General features: G+C 36.3%; 2 protein-coding genes across 5 annotated transcripts in view; one reads left to right on the forward strand and one right to left on the reverse strand.

Annotated features, from left to right (window-relative positions):
* The window catches only part of HOMER1 (homer scaffold protein 1), a 145562-nt gene extending 126162 nt beyond the window's left edge, over window positions 1-19400 (forward strand). For 2 of the 3 annotated variants that reach the window (XM_074932111.1, XM_074932107.1), the window contains one exon: window positions 13941-14210. In XM_074932111.1, the coding sequence (XP_074788212.1) occupies window positions 13941-14174 (234 nt within the window). In that variant the 3' untranslated portion in view covers window positions 14175-14210. Of the gene's footprint in view, window positions 1-13940; window positions 14211-19296 lie in introns of those variants that run through there. The other variant, XM_074932108.1, reaches the window with a different exon arrangement.
* The window catches only part of JMY (junction mediating and regulatory protein, p53 cofactor), a 65808-nt gene that overhangs the window by 14866 nt on the left and 24988 nt on the right, over window positions 1-25954 (reverse strand). For both annotated transcript variants that reach the window (XR_012635531.1, XM_074932105.1), the window contains exons 3-6: window positions 13729-13879; window positions 11358-11527; window positions 5557-5722; window positions 1900-2087 (exon numbers count right to left, since the gene is read on the reverse strand). Coding sequence is in view for 1 of the 2 variants with exons in the window: in XM_074932105.1 (XP_074788206.1) it covers window positions 1900-2087; window positions 5557-5722; window positions 11358-11527; window positions 13729-13879 (675 nt within the window). In the remaining variant the exon portion in view is untranslated. The remainder of the gene's footprint in view (window positions 1-1899; window positions 2088-5556; window positions 5723-11357; window positions 11528-13728; window positions 13880-25954) is intronic.

The following is a 25954-nucleotide window of genomic DNA, read 5'->3' on the forward strand; positions in this document are numbered from 1 at the left end:
CACAGTATTCTATCTCTCCCTGCAAGTTTGAATACACATTATTCCAATCTGTGATTTCTTTAGAAGCTGAAAGCTACGTATCACATTGCAGCACTCAACTGCAGATAATGCTACGCTGGGCAATGAAACCAGTGAAGAGCTGGAACTAGTTCTGAGAGCACTATAATGTCCATGCTGTGACATCCAGCAGTGAAATTCCACATGGCGACATCACCTCAGGTCCTGAAAGCAGTATAAGCAACATTCTTCCAGCACAATGTTGAGTAGACATCGCTGTATTACTCTTGCACACAGACCCAGATGAGCAATACTATCATAAATAACTCTGCACCTTTTCTCAGTACACAAGCAGGCATGCTACAACTAGTGTTACAACCAGTGTTACAGCCTAGAACCAATTCCTTCAGTTTAAACAAGGTATTTTATCACAGCATAACCTTGAAACAAATGAGCCAATTGAAGGTGATTAGTTCATTATACAGATAAGAAGACGTGCTAAAAAAATCTCTACTCCTGCTTCAGGGTTACTTCTTGATTTGTTAAATCCCGTAAGTCGTAAGTAAGGAAGAGCAATCAGGCTGTCACTTTTCAACAGGTTTGTCTACTCTGTAAGATGCCAGCAATATCTTTTCATATTCAGGAGAAAATTGCTTAACTAATATAACGTAGTCTACATTAATTAGCATAACACGACAGGATCTATTCCTTGAAATACTCAAAAGCCCAAGTTCTTGATACTTTTTATTTTTACCAACTCACATAAACAAACCCAATGACTCTGAGCAAACTACTTTCCATAACTGGCTAACAAAAGACTTTTATTATAATTTATTTGCAGTCTTCTCCATATTGTGTTAATCAGAGACAGGACTGTTACTGAAGAAATATAAAGAAATCCAAAATACAAAATGTATCAACTGCTGTTTTGTTTGATCTGCTTCAGATTCAGGTACAGAAACAGATAAATTAGTTATGAAAGGGAGGCAAGACCTGAAGGCTTTACCGTCAAACTACTAGAGCTGTTTAATTAAAGGGGTCATGTCCCACCTTAAAGGACATGACAGGGAACATACAACCACACCAACCCCTGATCCCAAGCTAGACTGAGGTCTTAACTGAGACTTCTGCATAGACGTATACTATATAGTATGGGTACAAATCTTTTTTATAACAAGAATTACAATGCTCTCTCAAAACTTTGATCTATTCTACTCATTAAGCTATATCACTCATTAATAATGCATACTGATGCAACCACAGACTGTTATGGAACAATAAACAAGGGATTCTGGAAAAAAGGAATGTACATATTTATATAGACTTGATACACACTTTCAAGACAATAGCTATATTAAAATACTTTTCCGCACAACATCTTGATCATGTAATGCACGAAAAAGCTAAGTGGCACTAAATAGCACACCTGGTTACACAAATTTAAAATATATACTGGATTTCATATATATCTGCTGAATACAGAGTATCAATGACACATTACATAAATTTAAAAGGATGAGGTAAGAGAATGAAAATAGAACTCATTAGTGAGAAAACTCACTTGAAAATTCTCTGCTGCAAATATATAAAACTACTCTCCATAAAAACATGTATTCTAGCATGTACTTTCCACATGAAAGTATTCTCATAAGTTAATAATAAGAAACAGGTTTATTTGTTGACTTCAAAGTAATTAAAGGTTCCTAAAGTAAAAGGGAAACAATCTCAAATATATCAATTTAGTAATACATGCTATTGTATTTGGTACTCTGTAAAACAACCTTTAGTAAGTAGTAAATATAATCCATGAAAATTCTGGGAGGCTTGGAAGTTGTATCTGAAATTAAACCTTTTGAAGTTTTATTAAATTTTCTAATTATGCTAGAAATTTTTTAATAATACCTTTTTATTTCTGAGGTAGGCTTTCTTGGCTGAAATACGTCCACGCCTTGCTTCCAGCTGACGGATTTTTTGTTGTAACTTTTGCAGCTCCTCTTTTTGCAAGTATATAGATGTTCCCATATCCTCTTTTTCAAGCATGGCTTCCATACTTTCGTAAGTGTCATAATATACCACTTCATCTCTCTTCTCTGTTTTAAAAATGTCAGCAATGAAAAAGTAAAATCAATAATTTGTATTTCATTAAGCTTTTGTTTTGTTCAACAACCCTTCCACTGAGTTGGAAGATTTAATGCAGAAGAATGCTATCATCCTTTCAGAGGACTATAGAAAATGTCAGAGGAAAAGCACTAAACAGCAAAGCACTGTAGGGCTTTAAAGTTTATAGGAAGAACAGAAATCAGTACCAATGAAGCACAGCCTGGTATTCAGGTAAGCTCAGAGCACTTAAAAAAAAAAGCAACTCTAATCACACACTTGTGTCTGGAGCATAACTTGATCACAATGTCCACACATGTCTTTGGGTATCTTAACTAATACAAAGGACACGCAATGTGCAATAATATCCTCTGGTCTTTACAAATTTGAGGATATACAGACTCTTTCTGAACTCTTTGGCATGAGATTCTTCTTCCACTACTGACTATTAATTTCATGAAAGGGGAATTGGACAACAAAACACCAAAAAAGCTCTCTCAGGAGGTTTCTGACTGCCCAGTCACTGCTTCTGCTCAAAGGCAGCAGAGGGAGGGTAACTTCAAGGCAATCCTTCAGAGCGTTACAGGCCTGAAAAGGAGGTCATTACTAAGAGTTTTATCAACACTCATGATTTTTAGTCTCCTGAGTATTTAGTATAACATTGAGCTCATCTCTTAATGCTGCTTTCTCATCTCTTGCCAAGAAGGAAAGAGTGATGATTATAAATCCTTGCACAATGTTGGGATGAAGAAGCAGCAAAGGCCTCTTGTTCCCTATTTCACTGCACACTAAGATGGATTTTTTGTAATATTCTAAGAGGGATATGCATAACTGCTGGCTGGAACAGGCAGATACAGCTGGCCTGACTGTCAAGTATCTACTCTGCAGCACCAACAAACCTTCTCATTTCAACTTCAACAGCTACTTTCAGCAAGACCGTCTACCAGACTATGTGGGGAGAGGGGCAGAGTTTTCTTCGGTACATTGTCCATTTTAAAAGCTGTTGTCACTTCATGTTATTTGTGTGTATAGTTTCTGCTGCAGTCAAAATTCTGATTATTGTGCTAATTGCAGCTCAGCAGAAAACATGGCAGGGCCAGAAAAGAAAGTACAATGCTACATTAATTTTAAAATCTAATTAAACCAGACCTACTAGATTCTTTACTTCAGTGCTCAGTTTAAAAAATAAGACCTATAAAGTTTCATCCATATGTAGCACTGCCAATTCACTATAACCCACTTTGAGACATCAGTGAATAAAAATAAGATTCACAACTAACAATTGTATTTTGCCATGCACTTATAAAATGGCAGAGTTTACAAGCAAATTTTATTTTAAAACACTTCCATGTAGAGTTAAAGGAAGGAATTTACAAGTGTATCCACGACAAAACCATCTTATAAGGATGTACAAATAGTTTGTATGGACAGGATAAGACTCTTTAAAATTCTAATGTAATAAATTCACATTTTGTGAATTTCAATGCAGGTATTTACTTAATGACAGTAAAAAACTACTACTGTTGTTTATAATATGACAATCTACTATCCTTTTCAGATCCAGTGTGCTGAGTTGTTCTTGTAGCTTATAACCAACTGGCAGTCAAATCAAATCACATTCACTCTCAAAAAATTCTGTTGGGACTTCACTAGTAGTATGGCTGATGTCCCTTGCATCAAAACAGAATCCAAAACTGAAGTATCTCTGCAGTACCAATACAGTCAAAGAGTAAAGAACAGCAACAGCCTCTACCAGTCACTAAGACACATGTATTTCATATCATACAGATGTGCACACTTAAAAAGCTATTCCTTTACTGACTATAAGTACACTTTAAAAAGGAAGCATAAGAGAAGATGCAACAGATCACTTTTCTCTTTTAATATGTGTTGTTTCCTATGCTGTCAAAGACCACTATATGTTTTAAATTATTTCATTCAGATTTGGTGCTGAACAGTCTTGAAGACATGTAGCCACTTCAGTATCACATTCTTCACATTGAGTGTTCTATCCTCTCCACCTAAGTAAAGTCCGAAGAGGTAATTTCATCCTTTGAACAAAATTCCCACACATTTAAGAACTGTATTTTTCATTTTCTGTCCCATGGGATATTAGCCGAGAGTTACTAAAAGAGAGTAATTACTTCTAACATAGACAGCTGTCTTTAACAGAAAAAAAAAACCAAACCAAAACAAACAACCCTTTTGGATTTATTATTAAAGAATACAAATTTAAAATAGCAAAGGAAGCCAGAATAGTGAACTAGTTTGTTGCTGGGGGGAAGGAGAAGGTCAGTTGTTTAGCTGACTGGGGATTTTGTTTTATTTTGGGTCAGGTCATGGGGTTGGGGTTTTTTGAGTTCTGGTGAAAACATTAGTGACAAGTCATAAGGACATATGATGTTTTTACAGCACGACTAAACTCTTGAGGGCCCTTAGGTTTTACTCTCACTACTACATCAAAGAGAAGGGATTTTGATACACATTCTTTCTCAGCCTCCTGTTCAAGGGATTTCCTTTGGTCCACAGGTAAGGAAACCATACCAAGTCTTCAGTACCAAAATTTGATGTCTGATTTCCCAAGTACAAAAACTATCTCTAAAGCACTAACTAGCTCTCCACAGAGGCACCTAGTCAAAGCTGACACATTTCTTTAAGTCATTTACAGAGTTTTCAAACCTCATCTTCTACACATGCAGTTGTTGTTGTTGTCATTACAAGCCTAAAGGAAGAGATCCACATGACAGCACGAAGAATCCATAATTAATACCTGTTTTCTCTTTTTCCAGAGGTAACTCACAATACAATTCAGCTTGAAATCTCTCTTCTTAAATGACTTTTCTATCCATAACAAAATTTTCTATGTAAGCCCTATGCACTAAAGAGTAAAACAGAGCTGGTGTGAATAAACTCATTAACTATAGAAAGGTCCAAAGGACAGAACTGGATTCAAAAATGCTGTATGATTTATCTGTACCATTTCCATAGTTTGTAAGTACACAAGTTATAGGAGGTTCTGGAAACTTGAGGTTTGCATCACTGGTCTAAATCAGTGAGACAGCAATGAAGGCCATGGCAAGCTTCAAAGTTTAGCCAAAGGACTCTGATTTGCAGGAAAACCTTTTGAAAACCAATCACCTCAAAGAAATTAATAATACTAATGCAAATTTTTAATGAGACAAGTCCAGTAATGAAGACATTTCCTCCTCCCTCAATTTAGTTTTCCAAAACTTAAGCAGTATCTTACATGTTTATTTCCAAACACAGGCCCAAACTTATGTATGTGTGTGGATACACCTTATGAACAAGCATAAATTTTAATTTACCAGTACTTATGTTAGAAGCTCCAGTTCTTCACATGATAAAGAATCTGTGCTCATTTTATTCCCACAGGGTTTATTAGACTCTTAGGGAGAGAATTATCTTTTATAGATTATGTCTTATTTAAAATACATAAAGCACCTGACATCAGTCTTCTGATGCTTTCGAGTTGTGCTGTCAGCAGCAGCTCTTCGCATTTCAAGATCTCAAACTGCACTTCATATAATTGAAGCTGTAGATCATAATAATCAGCTTCTAATTGGTCCAAATGAGCAATGGCTTCTGTACCACCTTTCAGGCTCTGCATCTAAATGAAAAGAGAAAAAAACCAAACACAACCAAGAAAATACACACAACTCCAGGATACTGAGGAGAACAAAAATCACAGACTTTACAATTACAGCTAGATACAGTCTAGTACACTAAATGTAACATGTTAAAATTTAACATGTCAAGAGGATAAGATAGGTTTTGATCAGCTACACACTTTCAGACATCTTTAATATCTGACATTTTTTCTATATGGCAATATAAAAATCCATGGCATTGGATCACACTTTCTCACTGTCCAAGTGACGTCATACAGAGCATAGCATGAAACATCCCTACCACTCTTCTACTCTACCATTTGATTCTCTGAAGATACATAATAAAATTAGTATTTTCTTATCTTCAGTCCAAAGACTCTAAAAGTTGTTTTGCTAACTGCATCTAGAAAGCTACAATTAAAACTCTCATTAAAGCTGAACTGAGGGAAAAAAAAAGGTGAAAGGTGATGGGAACAAGGATAATTACATGCACTGATCCTCTTCTAATTACAACTTAACTAAAGGCGTTTTATTGTTTCTGAAGGCCTTCACAGGAGAATGAAAGACCTAGATTAAAGTATCTGCTTTAGTGCTTATTTGTGTCATGTTTGAACATGTCACAGAAAAGTGACACAAGACACAAAGTCGACAAAAATCATCCTCTTTTATTCTGCCAAACAAGATCTCACTGCTCAATACAGTTAGCCATTCAGATCATGTTTAAGAAATACCAACATGTAAGAGGATCTTATCTACTGTCTCACTTTAGAGGGAATTCAAAGTCATGCGACTTTACAGCCTGCATGAAGAAGAGTTAGGGCCACATCCAAGTACCTGCTCAGAAAAACGTATCTCTGATAGTTTCTCTCAGATAATGGATGAAAGTAATTACAAGTATTGCTGGGATTTGTGACCTATCTACCTTACCGTTCTGATGAAACACAGTCCAATTTCTGTATTACAGACATTCAATCAGAAAGGGATGTCTCCCAAGCAAAAATACATGACCTAGCAAACTATACATTTTAAAAAGTATTTGCTAGTATCTTTTTACATTATGGTGGTTTCTTCAATGTATGAAACTGTATCTGTAATTAATGAGTTTCCTCGGTTTTATTAATCACACATGCCTATACTAAACCAGAAAGATATCTGTAATGAATTAAATCAAAGATTCACCTTACTCAATACCGTCTTTCAGACAAAGGTAACCACAAATACAGAGGAAGACGAAACGTGGTAGGCACTGCAGTGATCCCTCCCTAAACTGTTTCACTAGTATCTAGTACAGCTTGCAGCACAGCTTAAGCCACTGTGCTGCCTTTTATACAAAATAGATTCATTGGATTTTACTTCATAAATCTGTCCTATCCCTTTTTTTATAACATGCATGCTTTTAGCACCTGCATCATTATCTGTTGACAGGGATTTCACAGCTCAATTAAACACTAAGGAAACTGTTCTGTATATTATACTTCTTTCCATGTAAGACTGATAGACATAAGATCTGTGAATCAATTCTTGTAATGTCTATTTAAAAAATTTCTTCCACTATATTGTGTATTTACTGAATGCAGTTTTTGTATATCAACTAAGCAGCCAGAAAAGCTCATTATGTTCTTAAGTGAATGACATAAATCTTACAATCAATAATGTATAGTTTACATGTTCAGTCCAGTGTGACTGGTGCTGAATGGTGTTTGGGTTTTGATTTTTTTCTTAATTAAGACAATATAATTTAAAATTCTGCAACAACCAAAAACTTTTCCTTTGTCAGTGAACTGTGAAATTCACTCAAATTTAAATTTTTTTTTTCTTTAAAAAAACATGTTCCCAAATTTAAGTCCACAGACTTTGTATAAAGACTGCAAAGGGACATAAACAGGCCATCTTCAGAATATCAGCTTATCAAGTTATGTATGACAGTTCAGGATTTCATTCAGCTGCACTGGTGTCTGCCTGATAAAGGACCTGTCTGACAACCAAATCTTAGTCCTACAAGCACACATTACAGATGCTGCCAGCAGTGTTCAAGTGCAACAGCAATGGAAAGTTAATGCTGTCATATGGTTCTCAGGAAGATATCCTAGCTACATAATACCCCCTCATGAAAGAAAAGTGGAAACCTTTAATTTCAACCATTTCTGTTAAAAACTTTATGTGAGATACTATATGTGTGATAATTCAAATCAGTGTCATCACTCCTGGAAAAATGTCACCATTTTTTGTTAAAAATTTAAGAGTGGTTCAATTAGCAACGTTACAAGTTCCTAACTAAGATGTACCAGTAATTTAATGTATCTTTGGTAAATCTCAGACTGATCAACATGGTGAATGAAACATAAAGAACTTCAACATGAGAATGTTACAGAAAAGAAACCCCAAAACATTTTGCAGTTGGACAAAGAACCAGAATCAAATGATCTGCGTTCAATTTCCTGCTATACCCCAACTTTCTGCATTAACTCAAGCATATAATTTAATCTCTCTGGCCCTTACAGTCTTTGCTGTCTCATTTATACTAAGTGAATAACTTAAGCAAGCACTTAGGTTTCTTAATAGTTCTAAGGCAGAAATACATCACTGTAAACCCACATATTGTTAATAAAGATATAACAGGTTAAAACAGAAAGCCTCTGACAAGAACTATGAACACACACACACTAAAGGGATAGGTGACAAAATTAAAAAAATAGACAAACATGGAATACAGACATGAGGGCCATCAAATCCAGCTTTCAGACAAATCTAAAATCTAACTGCTTTCTATAAACTGAGTTCTTAAAATAATTTCCATATTGTTATTGTTGTTCTCATTCTGCTTTCGTAAAAACAAAACAAAAAAGCTTCCACAAAACTATGTTACTCCCACTGGAAGCCCATTCCACATACTCTCTCCTAACTGCCAGGAAAGTTCTTCCATTATTTCCAATGTATTCATAATCAAGTAATACCATTTCTTCTTGTGCCAGTACTGAACAGCAATATGCATTGCTCTTGACTAATATTTATTCCCGTTAGCACTTCTGTGGAGAGCGACTTTGTATCATCTCAGCCTTCTTTTTATTTGTCGAAACAACTTCAACTTCTCTTGCAAATCAGACTTGCCGTTCCTGGCATCACTGTGGTAGCCCTCCCTGTAACTGCTCCAGTTAGAACTATCTTTCTTGGTTGATCATAAACGCATGGAAGAAAGGTAGAAAAGAAATCTGACAAGTCCGTGTGCAGTGACACTAACACTTCTCCCTTTGCTAGAAATACCTGGTATGACAGATAAAGAGCATCTGCTGCTGTACCACTTTGTTGCATTGATGGCTCAGTCTCATTTTACCAGTTTATAAAGATCATGATTATTCTCATCTGCTGTCATTTACGAAGTAATTAACTGGCAGCTCATGGTGAAAAAAAATATATACATAAAAATAACTATTATTAAATTTTCTATTATCCAGCCTTTTAAGTAATTGGTTCCTCTACCTCATGTGAACCCTGAGTGTCCTCCAGTTCAGGTATTCATTTTAATTCATCACTGTTGCTGTCTGAGAAACTTCAGAAGAAGGGAGTAAAATTGAGGAAAAAAACTTCATGTCTTTCAGTGTGAATATGGAAGCTCATTCTCAAAAAATCAACAGAAAATAATTTTAAAGAATTTCTAAATTATTTTGAGTGAAACACAGAGTACTCTGACCACTCATAAGAGGCAGACTCTCACTCATACCTAGCAAACTGTTGGAACAAAAGTATTCCTCCAACCAATTAAGGAGTCAACTATAGACAGGTCATGATACTACAGGATACAATATTACAAAAAATGATGTAACTGTGTGCTACTGGTTTTATAAACTTTTTTCTTTTCCAAGACTTAATGTTCAGAAATTCATAGACAACCTGCTGAACACCAACAGTGTCTTCATAAACACTTACATCTGGTCTTTGCTCTGAACTGTCGTTCTTTCTTTTTTAATCCTCAACTCAAACCCGACAAATTAGTTTGTTGAGTATTTTAGTCTTTTTGAAGGAATATCCTGGTTTTATCTGCTGTCCCTAATGTAACGTCCCTAAATGGTTTGACACAGAAGGTATTCCAATTCTGCAAATATTTTCTTGATGGTAAGATTGCAACCCTTCTTCACCAATATGGGATTCCCAGTCACATTTGTCACACCCAACTTGTGAATTTAGGGTTTTTACATTCTCAAAGGAAAAAAAAAAAAATTTTCAGAACAGAAGCTGGTCCTCATACCTCCCCACCACCATGTTTTGACCCAGAGCTCTCTATACCTTATAATACACCATCCCAAAGCACCATGCCGTTGCATGGACATCAGATGTTCCTCATTTCTCCATGCCCCAAACTCTCAGTTCAGAGACTTTCACCCACCTTTATACTGCAATGCTATGCAGCCCCTAATGCTTTTGCACATCAAAACAAACAACTGCTCATTTACCAGACTGAGATCTCATTCAACAAAAACTCAAGGAAGGCCTCCACTGGGAGAAAAACAACATATGCTATGGAAAACATGATGCATGGCTGCTCTAAATATGTAAACACAATCAGTATATTTCCAATTAGTACTGCTGGATTCTCTCATCAACTCTTAGCTAAGGATGGCAACAGCCTGATAAACTCATGTTTCCAGGCAACTCTTGGCTTTCTAAATCTAAAGAGTGTTGAAATGGAGCAAACTTTTTATTTTCATGCTCTGGGTCTTGCATGTAGTCCCTCTTCCTTGCAGATCAGGCTGTCTTCTACAGAAGCTCCTAAAACAGGCAGTCGATCAGGCTTACAAAGCTACCAATCTATTGCACTGAGCAATCAGTGCCAAAGTCATGAGTTCTCTGGATAACCTTTTCATAACAGAGCCACCAGTTTGGTTAGATTTTGCTGAAACATTTGAAAAGCGCTCTGAAAAAAGGCAAGTGATTCAATAGAATGTAAATTTATATTAGTATTACAGAAAGTACTTAGCACCAAATATCTATATGATAGCAAATTTTAGGAGAGAATTTGTAGCATTTCGCTTTTGTGGACATCTCATAAAACCGAATAAATGTGGGGTTTTTTCTGCTAAGACATTTAAACACAGTTTAATGCATGCACTCTTTCCTCATGAAAGCTGTGGCTGGCACAATCCCCTTCTGGAAGGCTGCCTTAATAATGAGGGTAATCAGAGACAAAGAGAATGCAGTACAACACGCTAGTCATCTGTCTAATTACTAATGTTCAGACACCTTCCATCTGGAATGTCGGAACTATTCAAAAAAGGTGGTCATGCCTCTGACAGCTAAACTGTGGAGATTACATAGCAGCAGATTTCTGTTCTATCCCTTCTCTTCATTTTATTTATCTCAGTGGATAGCTCTAAATAGTAACGGTAAAAACTGTCTTCCTGACTAACCAGAAAAAGGTGAACAGAAAACATATGTTAAGTGGCATAAATCTCACCACATCTACATTGTATACCTCATTTGTGTAACATGGTAGAGTGTAGTAAAAGTTTAAATACTGACTTTTATTAGTAGAAGCTGAAAAATGACTTTCAAGTCTGGGTTTGTTTTAAATACATCAACACTCTTCCAAGGCATAGTTTTTTTCTTCATATTTTTCTATTTATTGTTATGAAAACTTACCTCCTCTTTCAGTGCATGTTTCTTCTGCTCCAAACAGATTTCTTTAGCACGCATCAACTGCAAAGTCTCCTTAGAAACCGCATACTGAAGCTTTTCCATACGTTCTACTGCTGCTGCCCATGCTGCTTTACCAAATTTTTTCTGGTCTGCTCTCATTCGATCATACACAGCTACAGAAAGCAAGAAAAGGCAGACAACTTATCAGTGTACTCTTCAGATCACTAGTGATTCTACTGAAGAGACAATGCGCACATTTGTATCCAAAAGCATACAAAGTTCTCCTAGCAGGGAGTAGTTGTTCTACAGAGTACTCACATTCAAATCCAGGACATAAGTACTCTTACAATCCATGTAAATATGCAATTTAGCTATTTGTTGATCATTTTATCATTACAATTCCGATTTTTGTACCCACAGAGGGACCATTCTGAATATACAGTACCTGAACACCTGAACCACGGGTTCAGAATTCCTGACTTTAAAATATTTCATTAATGCTACCATGCGGTCTTAAACTGCATCCCAAACTTTCCTCACTTCTGAAAGCACCAATTATCAGCTACTAAAGTCTCCAGTTTCCCTTAATAACTTCTATAGTGCAGTCATAAGTTTAAACAAATCTGCAAAGTGAAAAAAAATTACAATTTAAAACAAAAATTTCAGCTTGACCTTAAGTGTAATTCTGCAAGAATACTAAATTAAATTTAAATAACATCTATCTTTTAACACAAAATGCAGGTTGTTCCACAAAATTACTTAAAATTAACTAAACAAATTATAATCTGATCTTAATATGTAGACACAAATAATCTTTTCAGGAAGACTTCAGAGTAGCAGGAGTCCCTTGCCCAATTCAGATTTTCTATTCTTGAACCCCAGACAACATCTAGGCTGACACACATGAGATTTTCAACATTTTGAATATATAGAACAATCACATGATACTGTACACTTAGCTTTGCAAAGCAAAAGCCACAAAGTCACACAATCAAAGGGGGTAGCATTCAGTCCCCAGATGCTAGAAGATATTACATGCTGCTGTTAGGTAATAAAAAATACCTTTATGTTCTCATGTGGTTTTCCTCTGCCATCTTTTAGTATTTTGGTATGTAAGACCACCCTGTGATCAGCAGGAGGCCAAAAAACCCCAAAACATTATAAAACAGGCAAGCAACCTGTATACCAAAGGTCTATGGTTGTAAACAGTCTCCAGGCATTTCATTTCCCAGTGTTTTTCCCCACAATCCTGACTGCTGTAAATAAAAAAAGCATGTGAACGAAACAAAAAGTAAGTAACTGTAAACATACGTTCTTTTCAACTAATGGGGTATTTTATTTGCTGCCTTTGTCACACTAGAAAAGGAACCAAAGTGATTAAATACATTTAGAATTTTCTCTAATTCATTCCAACATGCTTGAACTGGCTTAGTCACTTTTTCAAAATGAGGTGGAGTTTCACGTTATCCTCAACTTAGGTTGTCACCGAAAGCAATCATTTTCTAGTGACTGCTTTGCTTGAGGCAGATCTAGCGGTCATGCAGGCAGATGACAGAAAACCTATCCATCAAAAAATATTTTCTGCCCAGGGTACAGCTCATTTATCTGGTTGTACAACCACTACCATCCAGGCAAAGAAAGAAACAGGAACCCACAGTCAAGCAGGGACATAAACTCTGTCAGTGGTAACCACAGTCAAACTAAAAGAGGTGACATGAAACCCCATCCTCAGGTGTGTTTGCCCTAATAAACTGATTATGTAAGTTAAAATGGTACAAGGATGAAAGCGCAGATGTACACGGCAAGTCATATGACCCGGTTTTACTGCACCAACTCTTCAGTAAAACTGCTACACTCTTCAAGCATAGAAATACCAAGGTTATATATCCATGAGGATTTCTGAACAGAGCAGCTTTCACCAAGCAGTTAAACTGAGCTGTTGCTTAATATTTAGAGCTATGGAAAGAATTACTAAAAGGTAGGGGACACACGAAAAGGAAATTAATTGAAAGGTAATAAACACTTACTATGGTTGTCTGCCATATCCAGTACAGAAGACAGAATCCATCAGGGACTCTATGCTCCCAAATCCTTTGCAAATGTACAGTGCAGCTAATACGATCACACTGAGAAAGTGGTTGTGAAACTTTTACTGAAAATTTCTATTTTGCTCACTACTGATGATGTTCTGGAAAAGGCTTATTGGTGAAAGATTTGAATAGACATAGAAGAAACAACTGGGAATGACAGCTGCATCTTCCTCATGGAAGACTGATGAAAAAAATAAATCATAGTACAATACAGAACATGGTAAACATTAAATAAATTTTTAAAGATATTTTATCTGATGGGTAGGATAGTAGAAAATAACTACCTTTCTGTGTTTTAGCTGTTATTTCAAAGTATTTAACTGTAAGATCTTGAATAGAAAGCACGGCCATGTGGGCTTTTCTTTGCCAATCAGCATCTTCTTTTTGCAGACTCTCAATTCTTCTGGGGCCTAGGTAGTCATTCTCTATTGAGATCTGAAAATAAATCAGTCCATAATTAACAACACAATTTTTGTTATCGTTGTTATTGTTACAGCAATCAGTTTCAGGGTGGCTAAGAAAGAAAGAAAAACATACAGGAGAGAAAACTACCCGCAAATCAACATGGCTTCTATTCAACAACAACAAAAAAGAAGTCTTAGAAGTGCTACTTTCTGTTGAAAAAGTCCATCCACGGTTTCATTACTATTCTTACTGGAAGCAAAAAACCCTCAAATGTAAGTCTATTTGTCAGTATCTTTTTGTTAAACATCTTAATACTTTCAGATAACAAGCATGCTTCACCCAGGCTTTCTTCGAGCCTGGAATATTTCATTCTGAAGTAAATGAATGCTCTTCAGACAGAACACAACCAGAAACAGGGGATGTGCTGGGGTAGTGGTAAGCAATCATCAACATTTTAGAAGTTTTCTTTTATTATAGGTGACTTTTAAAAACATATTTTCCCAGTGCCCCAGAGTCCAAACATCCTTCCATTGCCAAGATCAAGCCAATTTCATCCTGAAGTGACAACTATCTGAAACCAGTGAGAGATCTGGAGTTTCTTTTAAAAATTAAGAAAAATGTAGTTTTCTCCACAAACTGCAAATTTTTACACACTTTTAGAAAGTTATCAAGGAGTCCCACTACAGACAACAGGCTATATATCTAAGTAATTAAATACTTAAGCCTTCTCCAGCAACACCAAAGCCTTAATTTTGAATATTTTTCATTTACATCAGTTAAGAAGACACCTCACTAGTACAGACAAAAGAGCCCAAACCCCAAAGTGCTCATAATCTTATATGTCCCCGATATTTTAACTTGAAGATCTAATGTCTCAAATACTGATTTTGATTCCACAAAGCTTCAGTCTGGTCTCTAAGAGCCATTCTGCTCTATAGTTGAACAGCAAATGATGGGTTTTTAAGTGACTGTTCAGGATCTACCTCTGCATATCCCCTTATCCCATCTCTTAGAAGGATGACTTCTGCAAGTAAAAATATATAAATGCCTTCTAAGTAATTGTTCATTTTAAAAAAATGTTTATAGTAGTTTAATAACGCATTACAATCTACTACTTACATATTTCCAAAACCCTTTGAAAGACAACAGGTAAAATAAAAATGTGGACTAATGATAAGTAAACAATGATTTACTATATACGCTGTAACATGTAATTTGATGTAGCACATATGTATCATGATACCCACAGGGAATGCTTATGAGTGGACAGACAAGAGTTTCCAAATAAATATCAAACTGTATGTATATACCAGTGAGTGATGACTGGTCAAGTTAATGCTTTCCATTTACACAGAACTCTGAAACAGCAAATTCCTTTGAGAAATGGGATAAAAAACAAAACAGTTAAGTCTTCCTTTTCTATTCCTTGGTAAACATGAGGTAATTTGATACTGGAATTGATACAGGATCACTGAGTAATGCGAGTAATGTTCTTGTTAGGCATTATTTCTAAGATTAAGAAGCCTCAAAGTAATATTTCTTTATGAAGTTTTGTCTGCCAGAACATTATTCACACATGATGCAAGCTAAAGAGATTTATGATGGCATAATACAATTGTATCTTTATTCCCTAGAGCAAGTATTTACAAGAAACAAAAGAGGAAAGCACCTTTACATTAACTGTAATCCCAAGCATGTCATCCATGACACCATTCACACTGAGGGTATTCATACCGCAAGGCAGAGAAAACCTAAGAAGTCTCTGCTTTTGTAATACCCATAGAAGTATGCATATTTATGTGCAGCCACATGCAGATGGTCACAAACCTACAAATCTCTAGAAACTGGGGGAATAAGGAAGAAGGCAGGGTTGTAAATATTTGTAAGGATGGACCAGTTCAACTTGGTACGGTTACCAATAGGTATCTTTCCTTTATGCGTCTTTCCTATATACATTCATATTTAAAAGACAACAACCAACATATTCCACAAATTACTACGGTTTGGAAGGAGGTGCCCAAGTAGTTGCATAAACTAGAACAGACCAACATCATGCCTTAAGCCTGCAGCAACAGTGGCATGCTTAACGAAGTCTGAAAGGGGTGCCTGAAAGATACACAGGACAGAAGCATTTACCTAGTGCTGCTTGAGCTGCCCTGCCCTGATGCCAGGCAGTCTTATAGCCTAAACCTACACAGCTTGTTATCTGGCAAGACAGTTGAACTCTTAGAACTGTTGAGCGTGAATATGAATAAAGGAAGATTATTCTTGAAGCATCTTGTAGCACGAAAGACCAAGGTGCAGTTAATGTTCATGTTTGGACTTTGCCTTCTGCAGCCTGGATAAGGGACACACAATGTTACATTTCTGGCTCTGAAGCTACAAAATGATGGAGGAATCAGGTGATTTTGGCTGGAATAGTTAATTTTCTTTATACTAACTAATAGTTATTGCTGGACAGTGCTTACACAGAAGCAAAGCCTTTTCTGCCTCTCAGTGACTAGACTGGGGGTGCACCAGAAGTTGGGAGGGGACACAGCCATCACAGCTGACCCCAGCTGACTAAGGGATATTCCATACCATACAGCATCATACTCAGCAGATAAAGCTGAGGAAGAAAAAAGAAGGGGGGGATGTTCAGAGTGATGGCATTTTCTCTTCCCAAGTAACCGTTAAGATGATGGAGCCCTGTTTTCCTGGAGACACCTGAACACCTGCCTGCCGATGGGATGTGGTGAATGAATTCCTTGTTTTGTTTTGCTTGCATGCATGGCTTTTGCTTTACCTATTAAACTGTCTTTATCTCAACCCATGAGTTTTCTCACTTTCACCCTTCTAATTTTCTCTACCATCCCACCAGGGGGGAGTGAGGAAGCAGCTGGGTGGGGCTTAGTTGCCAACTGGGGTTAAACCATGACAAGGGAGGACATTCTTATTGTTTCAAAGGGAATGTCCATTCAACAGGTGAAGATGGAATCTAGGTGCCAGTGGGAACAGTCTTTGACAGGTAGAAAACTCCAGCTGCCTCTGCAAGACAGGGGGCTAGCTAGGAGCTGAGGATGAACCTTAAACTGAAAAGCTTGCTCTCTTAACATCCAAAACTGCTGGATCAGAGTACACTGTTTGTTCCAACAACCATTTAACAGCTGTCTCAGCCAGAAGCAACTGAGGTTCAAGGTGACAAATTCAGAATGAGGAAGTTCAAGAATACACAAGAGCTGCAAATGCTCAGAAGATCCACGCTCCTGGAGTAACAGTCCTCAGCCACAGAGATCTTTGTTACTCTTTGGATAGTCTGGTTAAGTTCAGGATAACACACGTGGCAACTTGCTGCCAGCAGAAGGCATCTCAGACTATTCATGGGTTAGTAGGAGTCAAACGAACCAAGAAAAATTCAGGCAAGTTAACTGTCTATCAGCAAGTCAGGAGCTTGCCAGTGCATATTACAAACACAGGTACTCTTTTACCTAGAGCAGCCAGAGATACTCTCATGCAAAGGGGAAGGAAAGCAGCCTAGTCACTTTAATACTTCACTTCATGAGCGGATATAATTTTGGGAAAAGCAGACTTGTCAGGAGACTTCAGAAAAGTATTCAATGAACACATCTGCAGTGTCCTTGACGACAGGTCCCTGCTTCCCAGCTTTGTTTCTATTAGATCAATGACTTTCTAGGTGGCAGCACACTTTAAGATTCCCCTTTGGTACCTCAGAAGTTGCTGTCTCTGGGGTCTAGTTGTCCTCTGCTTCCTGCTTCTCCTAGAAGGCTTGCAGTGCTCCTGCTGATGCTTAGTTTTCTGGTCTCAACTGACATACACATCCCTGTGGCCTCTGAGAGCCTCTCCACTGACCTGAACATGCTCCAGTGCTCCCCATGAGAAAAGCAATCGCTTCCCATCCAGCCACTGTATTCTACCTGATTCAATTTCTCCATCAAGAAATGTAACATAGATTTTTTTAAAATAAAATACCAGTGTAAAAGAAAATACTGTTAACAACTTTTCTAAAGCTAATTACTGTCATTCATAATAGCTGTAATAGGGAGAAAAGTTGTGGAGGAAAGACAAGGAATCTGTCTCTGGAGGCTGCAGCTCATGAAGAACATACAGCAGCTTTCCTCCTCACCTAGCAACACCTTCAAGGTGGAAGTGACCATCCTTTGTTTATCCTACCTAAAAAATTAGAAAGAAAAAGGGAAACATATGCAGACCATTAAACAGCAACATGAACAAGCTCATGAGTTTTGAAAGATGTTTTCTACGTTCTCTTCAATCATTAATCACCTTGATGCAAGACATTAACTCTCATGGAATTAAAGGAAGGTCTTACGTGCTTTCTGAATTCCATTACTGTTTGCAATGCGTACATAACGTGTTTATGCTTCATTTTGCTCACTGCACACCTTTATGATGTCAAAATCTTTTGCTTTTATAGTCCATAAGAGAGCACAGGTCATTATATAGACTAAACAGAAACATATTTTTCATATAATTATTGTCCATGCCAGATATGACTAAGAGAAGGCACCAAAGAACTGAAATGGACAGAGTGAGGAACGAAAAACTAAGTGCTGTCATCTAACTGACTCTTCTTTTAAGCATATGTACCTGTGTTTGATTTAGTAAAATTTTAGTCAGTTTTAGATTAGTTTTTTCTAACCTAAAAGGCTTTTCACTTCCCTAACATTTTCTCAAACTCACTTTTTGGTCTGGAAGTCCCTCATTTGGATTCAAAGTTCTTGAGAAAGTATGGTCTAACAGAAAAACCTCTCATCTCACAACCAGATCACACAGACAAATCTACAGTTTCTCTTCTAGTAATCACTGTAAAAAAAAAAATAAAAATCCAGCTATTCTTCCTAAAAAACCTCTATATTCTCTTTGAGAAGAATCCAAGTATCATGGTAAAATTGGCTAAGATTTTTTTTTTTTCCCCAATGATGAAGCTTGCTTTTGAAGGCTTTCATGTTTTGCAAGCTTTGCCTCAGATAAAGCTTTGAAACTAAGAAAATTATGACAGTTTTCATAAAAGTGGTTGTTGGAAAGCACACAAGAGGAAGAAAGAGCAGAAGCCATTAACTTCAACACATCATGTAAACAACTATTTTCATCAGCTACTGCTTCAGAGTAACAGAACATAAAAGAACACATTTCTACACCGTATGGGTACATTTCTGAAGGAAAACAAATTAGTTCTTCAGAGGAAAAAAAAAAGTCCATAATCTAGCCTGTGAGCAAATAAGAATGAATCAGAGAGGCAAGACTCCTCTAGTGGTAACATTCTTCTCTGGAAAAGTTCACAGATTGTTGTTGAGTTTTGAAGAGAGTAAAGTAAGTTTATTGTGAGAAGGTATGAAATAGGCCTGCAACTACATGATTTTGCTAAGTTTCATATAGTACACATCTCCTAAATAAAGAAATAGCCCTCAAGGGTCTTTAATACTTTCCAGGTTCTTTCTGAAGACAGCTGGGACACAAGAATGGACAAGACTCACAGAAACAGACTGTCAGGTAACATTAAAGCTTAGGCAGGGATCTGTCATGTCTTTACAGCTCCCTTTGTCCTTCTCCTAGGTGGACTTGTAATACGTAGAAAAGCAGAAAAACTCAAGATGTAACAAAAGCAGGTCAGTTAGTAATAAGAATGAAAGAAAGTGAGGGAACACTACAGAGGCAATACACAAAAAAGGAAACAGCTTCATACATAAAGGAATGTTTCAACTCAGATACTCAGCTATGTTCCTTCAACACATTCCAGGAGGCCAAACAATCAATTCCAACCACCGCCTGCTGCATTTAGTAGCCAGAAAGCATGCATTTCAGCTTTATTATCCATTCAGGGACTTTGCAAAGTTAGTTTTACAGGTTTTATTTCAGCTATGCTCCCAGCTGGTAACATAAACCCAGCACTATTTCCCAAAATATGTTACAATTCTGTATGTACAGGCCCAACTGTAATAAGTGAAAGCACTCACCTGTAAAAAGGGCTTTACAGTTTTACCAGTTTTATCCTAAGGAATACTGATGTGGAATTTAATGTTAATGCATGCAAACTAACTTGAATTAGATGGTCTAGCTTCCTTAAAATATCTGGAGCCTGGGACTAACAATACAAACTACAGGGATTTTGATAATCTTCATCAAGATACAGGAGAATGACATACCCAATTCAATAAAGACTGTAAAGGAAGTAACAACCTAAAAAGCAAACCAAATGTTAGGACATACATAAAGAAAACTGAACAATAATGTCATTGTACTGCAAAATGCAGTGGTGAATGTTTTTTTTTAATGTTAGGACATACATAAAGAAAACTGAACAATAATGTCATTGTACTGCAAAATGCAGTGGTGAATGTTTTTTTTTTACTGAATTATGGAGAATGCTAAAATATTAAGAAGTATTCAGAAGAGAAGAATCATAGAAGATTAAGTTTATGGAAAGAGTAAGAGGAATGACTGGGATTATTCAATTATTTTTTTTTCCCCTAGACACATAAAAGTCTATATAAAGGAGTATTAAAACCACTAAGTTGAAAGTATTTTATTTTGGCAACTGACAGAGTTAAGGCTGAATTGTGCACTCCATGTTATGCCCTCCTTATTTATTCATGTATATCACAAAACCTTCATTTACATTTCAGCTTTACTGACTGAACTCCATGCTAAAAAAAGTTCACCTTGAAAAGAAAGCTTTATTTTTTTAAAAGGAAATATATTTTAATAAGATATTTTCTACTAGTTATCTGAAAACTTTGTCTAAGAAAGTGAGCTCAAGTGTTAAAGCAAGTGGGCTTGAGTGTTTCCAGACGTTCTAGATTCTGTTTGTGGATGAAAAGGATTGGATGGATTTTTAAATCTTCGGTTAAAAAAGCTCAAGGTATACAATAGACACAGTGTTAAGCATGTCCATCAAGAACTCATCAAAATATGGTTGATAATTTTTATATACTGATATACTGAATAAAGAAAAATAATTACACAAGTATTAGACAAGAAGAAATCAGATTAAACACATAATACCCATGAATAGGTATACTGAAAGTAACTGTAACAACTGCAAATAAAGCTCAAAAAAATACAGTATAAAGTCAGCAAATATCATGAAAGCTTACAAATTTTTTCCAAGCACTACTGAAAAGAAGTACTAGATTTCAAGCTATTTACAGATTTAGGTAAACACAGACTTGCAAAAATTACACTCTTATGATCATTCTTCTATCTTTGAAGACCTTAAGCCCTTTTCCTTGTCCTTCACTGCTTTCATAACATTACAAAGCCTCTTCTTTCTTTCTCCTTCCCTATCTCCAACACTGCAAAAGAAAAAAATACATCTCCAGATCTCACTCTCCTTCACTCTAATCCTTGCAGGCACACACAATTTTCTATTTTCCACATGCTTAACATCCTGTCAGAGTTTCATCAAGATGTGTTTTTTGAATGGACACCGTTTCTGCATCTTACCACACTGTTTCCCTCTGTACCCTAATCTTTGGTCAGATCCACGGCTGTCCTGGCCCTTCCTTCAAAGACTGGAGGTATGGATACATTGATAACTCCCAACTTCTGTTACTAAGTGGCTTCCTGAGCTGATGGCTAATCTGAATCATTTGTTAACAGCCACTGATGGGTCTCTTTCTGGAACACACATATACTTAAGTGTCCACAGCTAAACTGTGGAAGTTACTGCTATAGAACATGTAAGACATGTTTAATAAGGGTATAAGTGTTTTTCCTTTATTTGCAGGCTGTTTCAAAGCACCATGAGTTCATTGAGGAGATCCCTTTTTTTTTCCTATGAGAAGGCCTGAAAAAAATTCGTTCAATATTTTATTTCCCTTATCATTTATGATTTATAGATGTATTCCATCTCGTGATTTCCAAACTAAGGCAATCCGATTCATTTACTCTGTCTTTGCACTGAGGCTGTTCGCAGGGAAATATCCTGTGGTGGTTTAGCCCCTGCCAGGATCCCAGATCATGAAGCCATTGTCCCTCCCCCATCCTCAGACTGGTCAAGGGCAGGGAGTGAGATACAAACCCTGGGGTTGAGATGGGGAAAAATTTAATACAACAGTGTAACAAATAATAAAGCGAACAACAATGAACAGAATAAGAGATATACTGCATGGAGTACAGCAAGTGAGGGTACCGACCACGAACACAACACGTCCCCCCAGCTCTCCTGCTCTTTTGGTCTTTTGTGCCCGGATCTGATGTTGGTAGGCGGGATATGAGGTCGGTAGGCATGGTATGAATAAGGAGGCTAGAACTCCCTCCCCACTGCTGGGGAAACTTAACCCTATCCTAGCTGAACCAGGACATACCTTACTACTCTCACTGACATCCTGTAAGTATTCTGATCCTACAGCATGTTTTTGAGAGGAAGAAACTGAAACTGCAGCATTCAAGATGCAAGTATATGAGAGATATACAAAGATGTGATTTTTTTTGTCCTGTGATGTTTGTTTTCTTTTTTTTCCTTCCCCTTAGAATTCAAAACCTTTCTTTCCTCTTTCAAAATGCTGAATGGCAAGATATTTTCAGAGAACTCCGCAAGATCATTCTCATACCTTTTCCCTCAGAAGTAATAGTTAATAAAGTGCCTACAAATGTGCAATCATACTTTTGGAGGTTGTCATCACATTTCCACACACACGTTACTTTTTATTGACAATTTCACCTACCATTTTATTATTCAGCCCAGCCTTTTGCAAAGGAACTTTAAAAACCTTCTGGTATGAAGCACAATCAGTCTTATTAACCAGTTTTACAGCTGAACATCAATAACAGTTTTGTACTCCATTCACTCTGCAGACAGGCAGATTTAAGTGATCAGATACATGCAAGAGTTTTGCAGCCAGCAACCTCATATCAGAGTTCAGTTTCTTCACTGATTCAGACTACCAGCCTACCTTCCATCAGACTGCCTGTTCAGAGCACTACTTTTTTTCAGAAAGTCCATAAAGCCCTGATTCTAAGTCAGCAAAATATTTTGCTATGAGTTAATATTCTAGAGGATTTATAGTTCAGAACGTAATCAGAGACTGGCATACAACCCTTCTGAAACAGACTTTGAGACTATAAAGACTATCACAGCATAATTCAGCATATTACACCACTTTCTCAAACAAGAAAGCAATCTTTTCAACCGAGTTTATGACCTTAATTTGCAAATCCAGCCATTTTGCATAAACTTAATTACCATTTCTTCCCTACTCTACAGTTTTTTCAAAAGCCAAGTTTCCTGAGGACATGACGACACATCTTCAACTACAGATACAAGAAAAAAAGACTTAAGAATTCTTTGAAGCATTACAGTCTGTCCACTGATTACTACCTTAGGTTTTTTTTACCAGATGTTTTTCATAACCTTGTTGTCAGCAAGTCCTTAGCCTATACCTACTGGAGGGTGTGATTCTTAAAAGTGAGAGGAATGAAATTGAGCTGATTGTCATGCAAGTAATCTATACATTTTAATCCCTTGCTTTAGTGTCCTCCAATGTGCCTTGTGTAGCCGTTTTTATGCTTTTCACTTCAAGACCACCACGCACTCAAAAATACTGTATGAGGTTTAAAAAAAAATATATCTAGAAGAATGTACAGTTCAAAACCCACCTCACTAAGACATCAGGCATTCAAGAGCAAATGATAAAAAGATAAAAACATGTTGTTAGTAATATACAACTCATCCATTTGATGTATGGGAGCAACACTACAAATTAAGAGTATAAAGCACTGACATCCACTCCCTTCCCCAAAACATCTTAAGTTGACTGTGAGACTTTTAAAAAAGTATTCTCTCGCTGAATATTTTTTAAGTAATGATATTTTACTAGGTATTCTCATCACTAAATTTATTATCTTCTTCTTTGAACTTGATTCATACTTCGTGAAATTTTTTAAATCAAAAGTTAAAATGTTTAATGCAACAATTTATTTATAAGCATTTCATTTTAAACAAATCAAATTCAAATTAGTTATAAGGGTCACTACTACAATTCACCACCAAATATTGAACCATCAAATAAAACTGCACACAGTTGAGCCAGAGTTGTATTTTCAACCGTACCAGTATCTGCTTAAAGGAGTTTGAAAGGCAAGCACAACGTAGACTAATAAAGCATTCTACAATTAAAAAAAAATTAATTTGATGAATTATCAAACCATAAACTGCTCTAATCTATTTCTAGTGCTCAACCTCAATGTTAGTGTATTTAAAGTCCTTAAATACTCCTTACATTCAAGTGAATTAACATGTCAGCTAAAATAATGAGTATGTATGCAATGAAGCTAAGAGTGCTTTTAAATATATTTAATATATAACAACATTTTAATGTTCTCACTTCCTGGAGATGGACTGAGAAGTAATGATGACTGTAGTCTCTCACCTCTTTCAAGATATTATCAGTTCTCAGTTAAACCAGTCTAACTCAGACCTTCCAGAATGCTTGTGTCAAAGTTTTGCTGGCATCTACATGTAGGTTAAGAAACAATTTTTCTTACATTTTATCTTTAGTCTAATACCAAGCACATTAAAAAATGAAAAAAAGCATGGAAAAAAGAGAGCCTCCCACTGATTTCACCTGGGGGTTTGATCAAACACAGTGCCTAGTCAACATGACTGAAATACTATCTACAATTATAAGACAATGAAAATTCAAAAGTAGCAAGGTAGTTTCTTCCTCTCTCTGAAAACTGGTGAACATAACTGTACACACATAAACGGCTTTGGGGTTTGTCCATGACGTTTTTCCTTCTGAAAGATTGTTTTTTTCTTTTTTAAATAACCACATTTTGTATCCTGTATCAAAGAGCACTTCATATCTTAGTCTTAAAGGGCTTAAAGCTTGATCATATTAACCTGTCAGTAAGTTCTATAGTCAAGTATCAATCACTAACTGGTCCATCCCCTCGATACATCATAAGAAGACTTCACTATAAATGGAGGATCTGACAAAATTAAGATTTAACAATCTGAAATCAAAAGCACCAGAGCACAGGCAACTATTCTACTTCTTCCAAATTTCACAACTGTTTCACCTTCAGGTTTCCAGCTACTGATGCCTACTACTTCCCACTTTTCTTCTGTGGTAATATGTATTCTTAACATACAAAAATTTTGCTAAATTTTCACAGGAAAATGACCCATTTTGATAAATGAAAAATTTGTGGGTATGTGAAAAAAATTTTAGGACCATACAGATTTTTATAGTTCCTCAGAAGTCTGTTTTCTAGCAAAAAGAGCATCTTAAAATCCATTTAGAATTATAAATTAATGTTAGATAATCTATAATTGTTTGCCCTGTGATTTTATATTCATACTTGTCTTCCAGATTTTTGGAAAAATATATAAATAGCCCAAAACATGTAATACAGCATTTGAGTATCAAGCTTCACTTGCCTGATGCCTACAATATTTCCCAGAGTCTGAAATCAGAAGAAATGGACTAATAACCCAACCAGTGAAATTAACATGCTAAAACTCACTGACTGAATGTCTTTTCATATCATTACATCTAAATCAGCAACAGTTCAGAAATAATAAAAGTTTAAGTGCCTATACAAACTGAACACAGCTTTTATGTGTAGATAAATTCCAATACTGTTTTTATTTCCTTTATTGAACCTTCTCCAGCATTCAGTGAGCATAATTATAGTTCTGACTGTTTGGCTGGCTTATAAACACACCTTCACATTTACATTACAAAATATATTCATACTAGACACACAGAATATGTCTAGTAAGTATATATTATATATTAATCTTGAAATGAATACAGACTTACTTCTTCAATAACCATTTCCCAATTCGATAATACTATTCGTATCATTCAAATTGATTTTTATTTGTGTCCCCCATAAAGGTCCTGGGGCAAGCACGATTACTCCTATATCATATATATATATAGATATATACATAGAGATAGATAGCCATATGCAAGTTCCAAACACTGCTGTGCTTGCAGTGTCCAATTTTTTCAAGAATGCATGGTATCTGGTAAGCACTCTGCATGCAAAGGGAGGTCCCCATGTATTTGAGTAGTACTTACAAATATTAAAGATTTACACAAACAAAACTAAGTTTCTGAAACTGGGAGCCCAAAA

The sequence above is a fragment of the Athene noctua genome, chromosome Z (genome assembly GCF_965140245.1).
Source record: "Athene noctua chromosome Z, bAthNoc1.hap1.1, whole genome shotgun sequence".
NCBI lineage: Eukaryota > Metazoa > Chordata > Aves > Strigiformes > Strigidae > Athene > Athene noctua.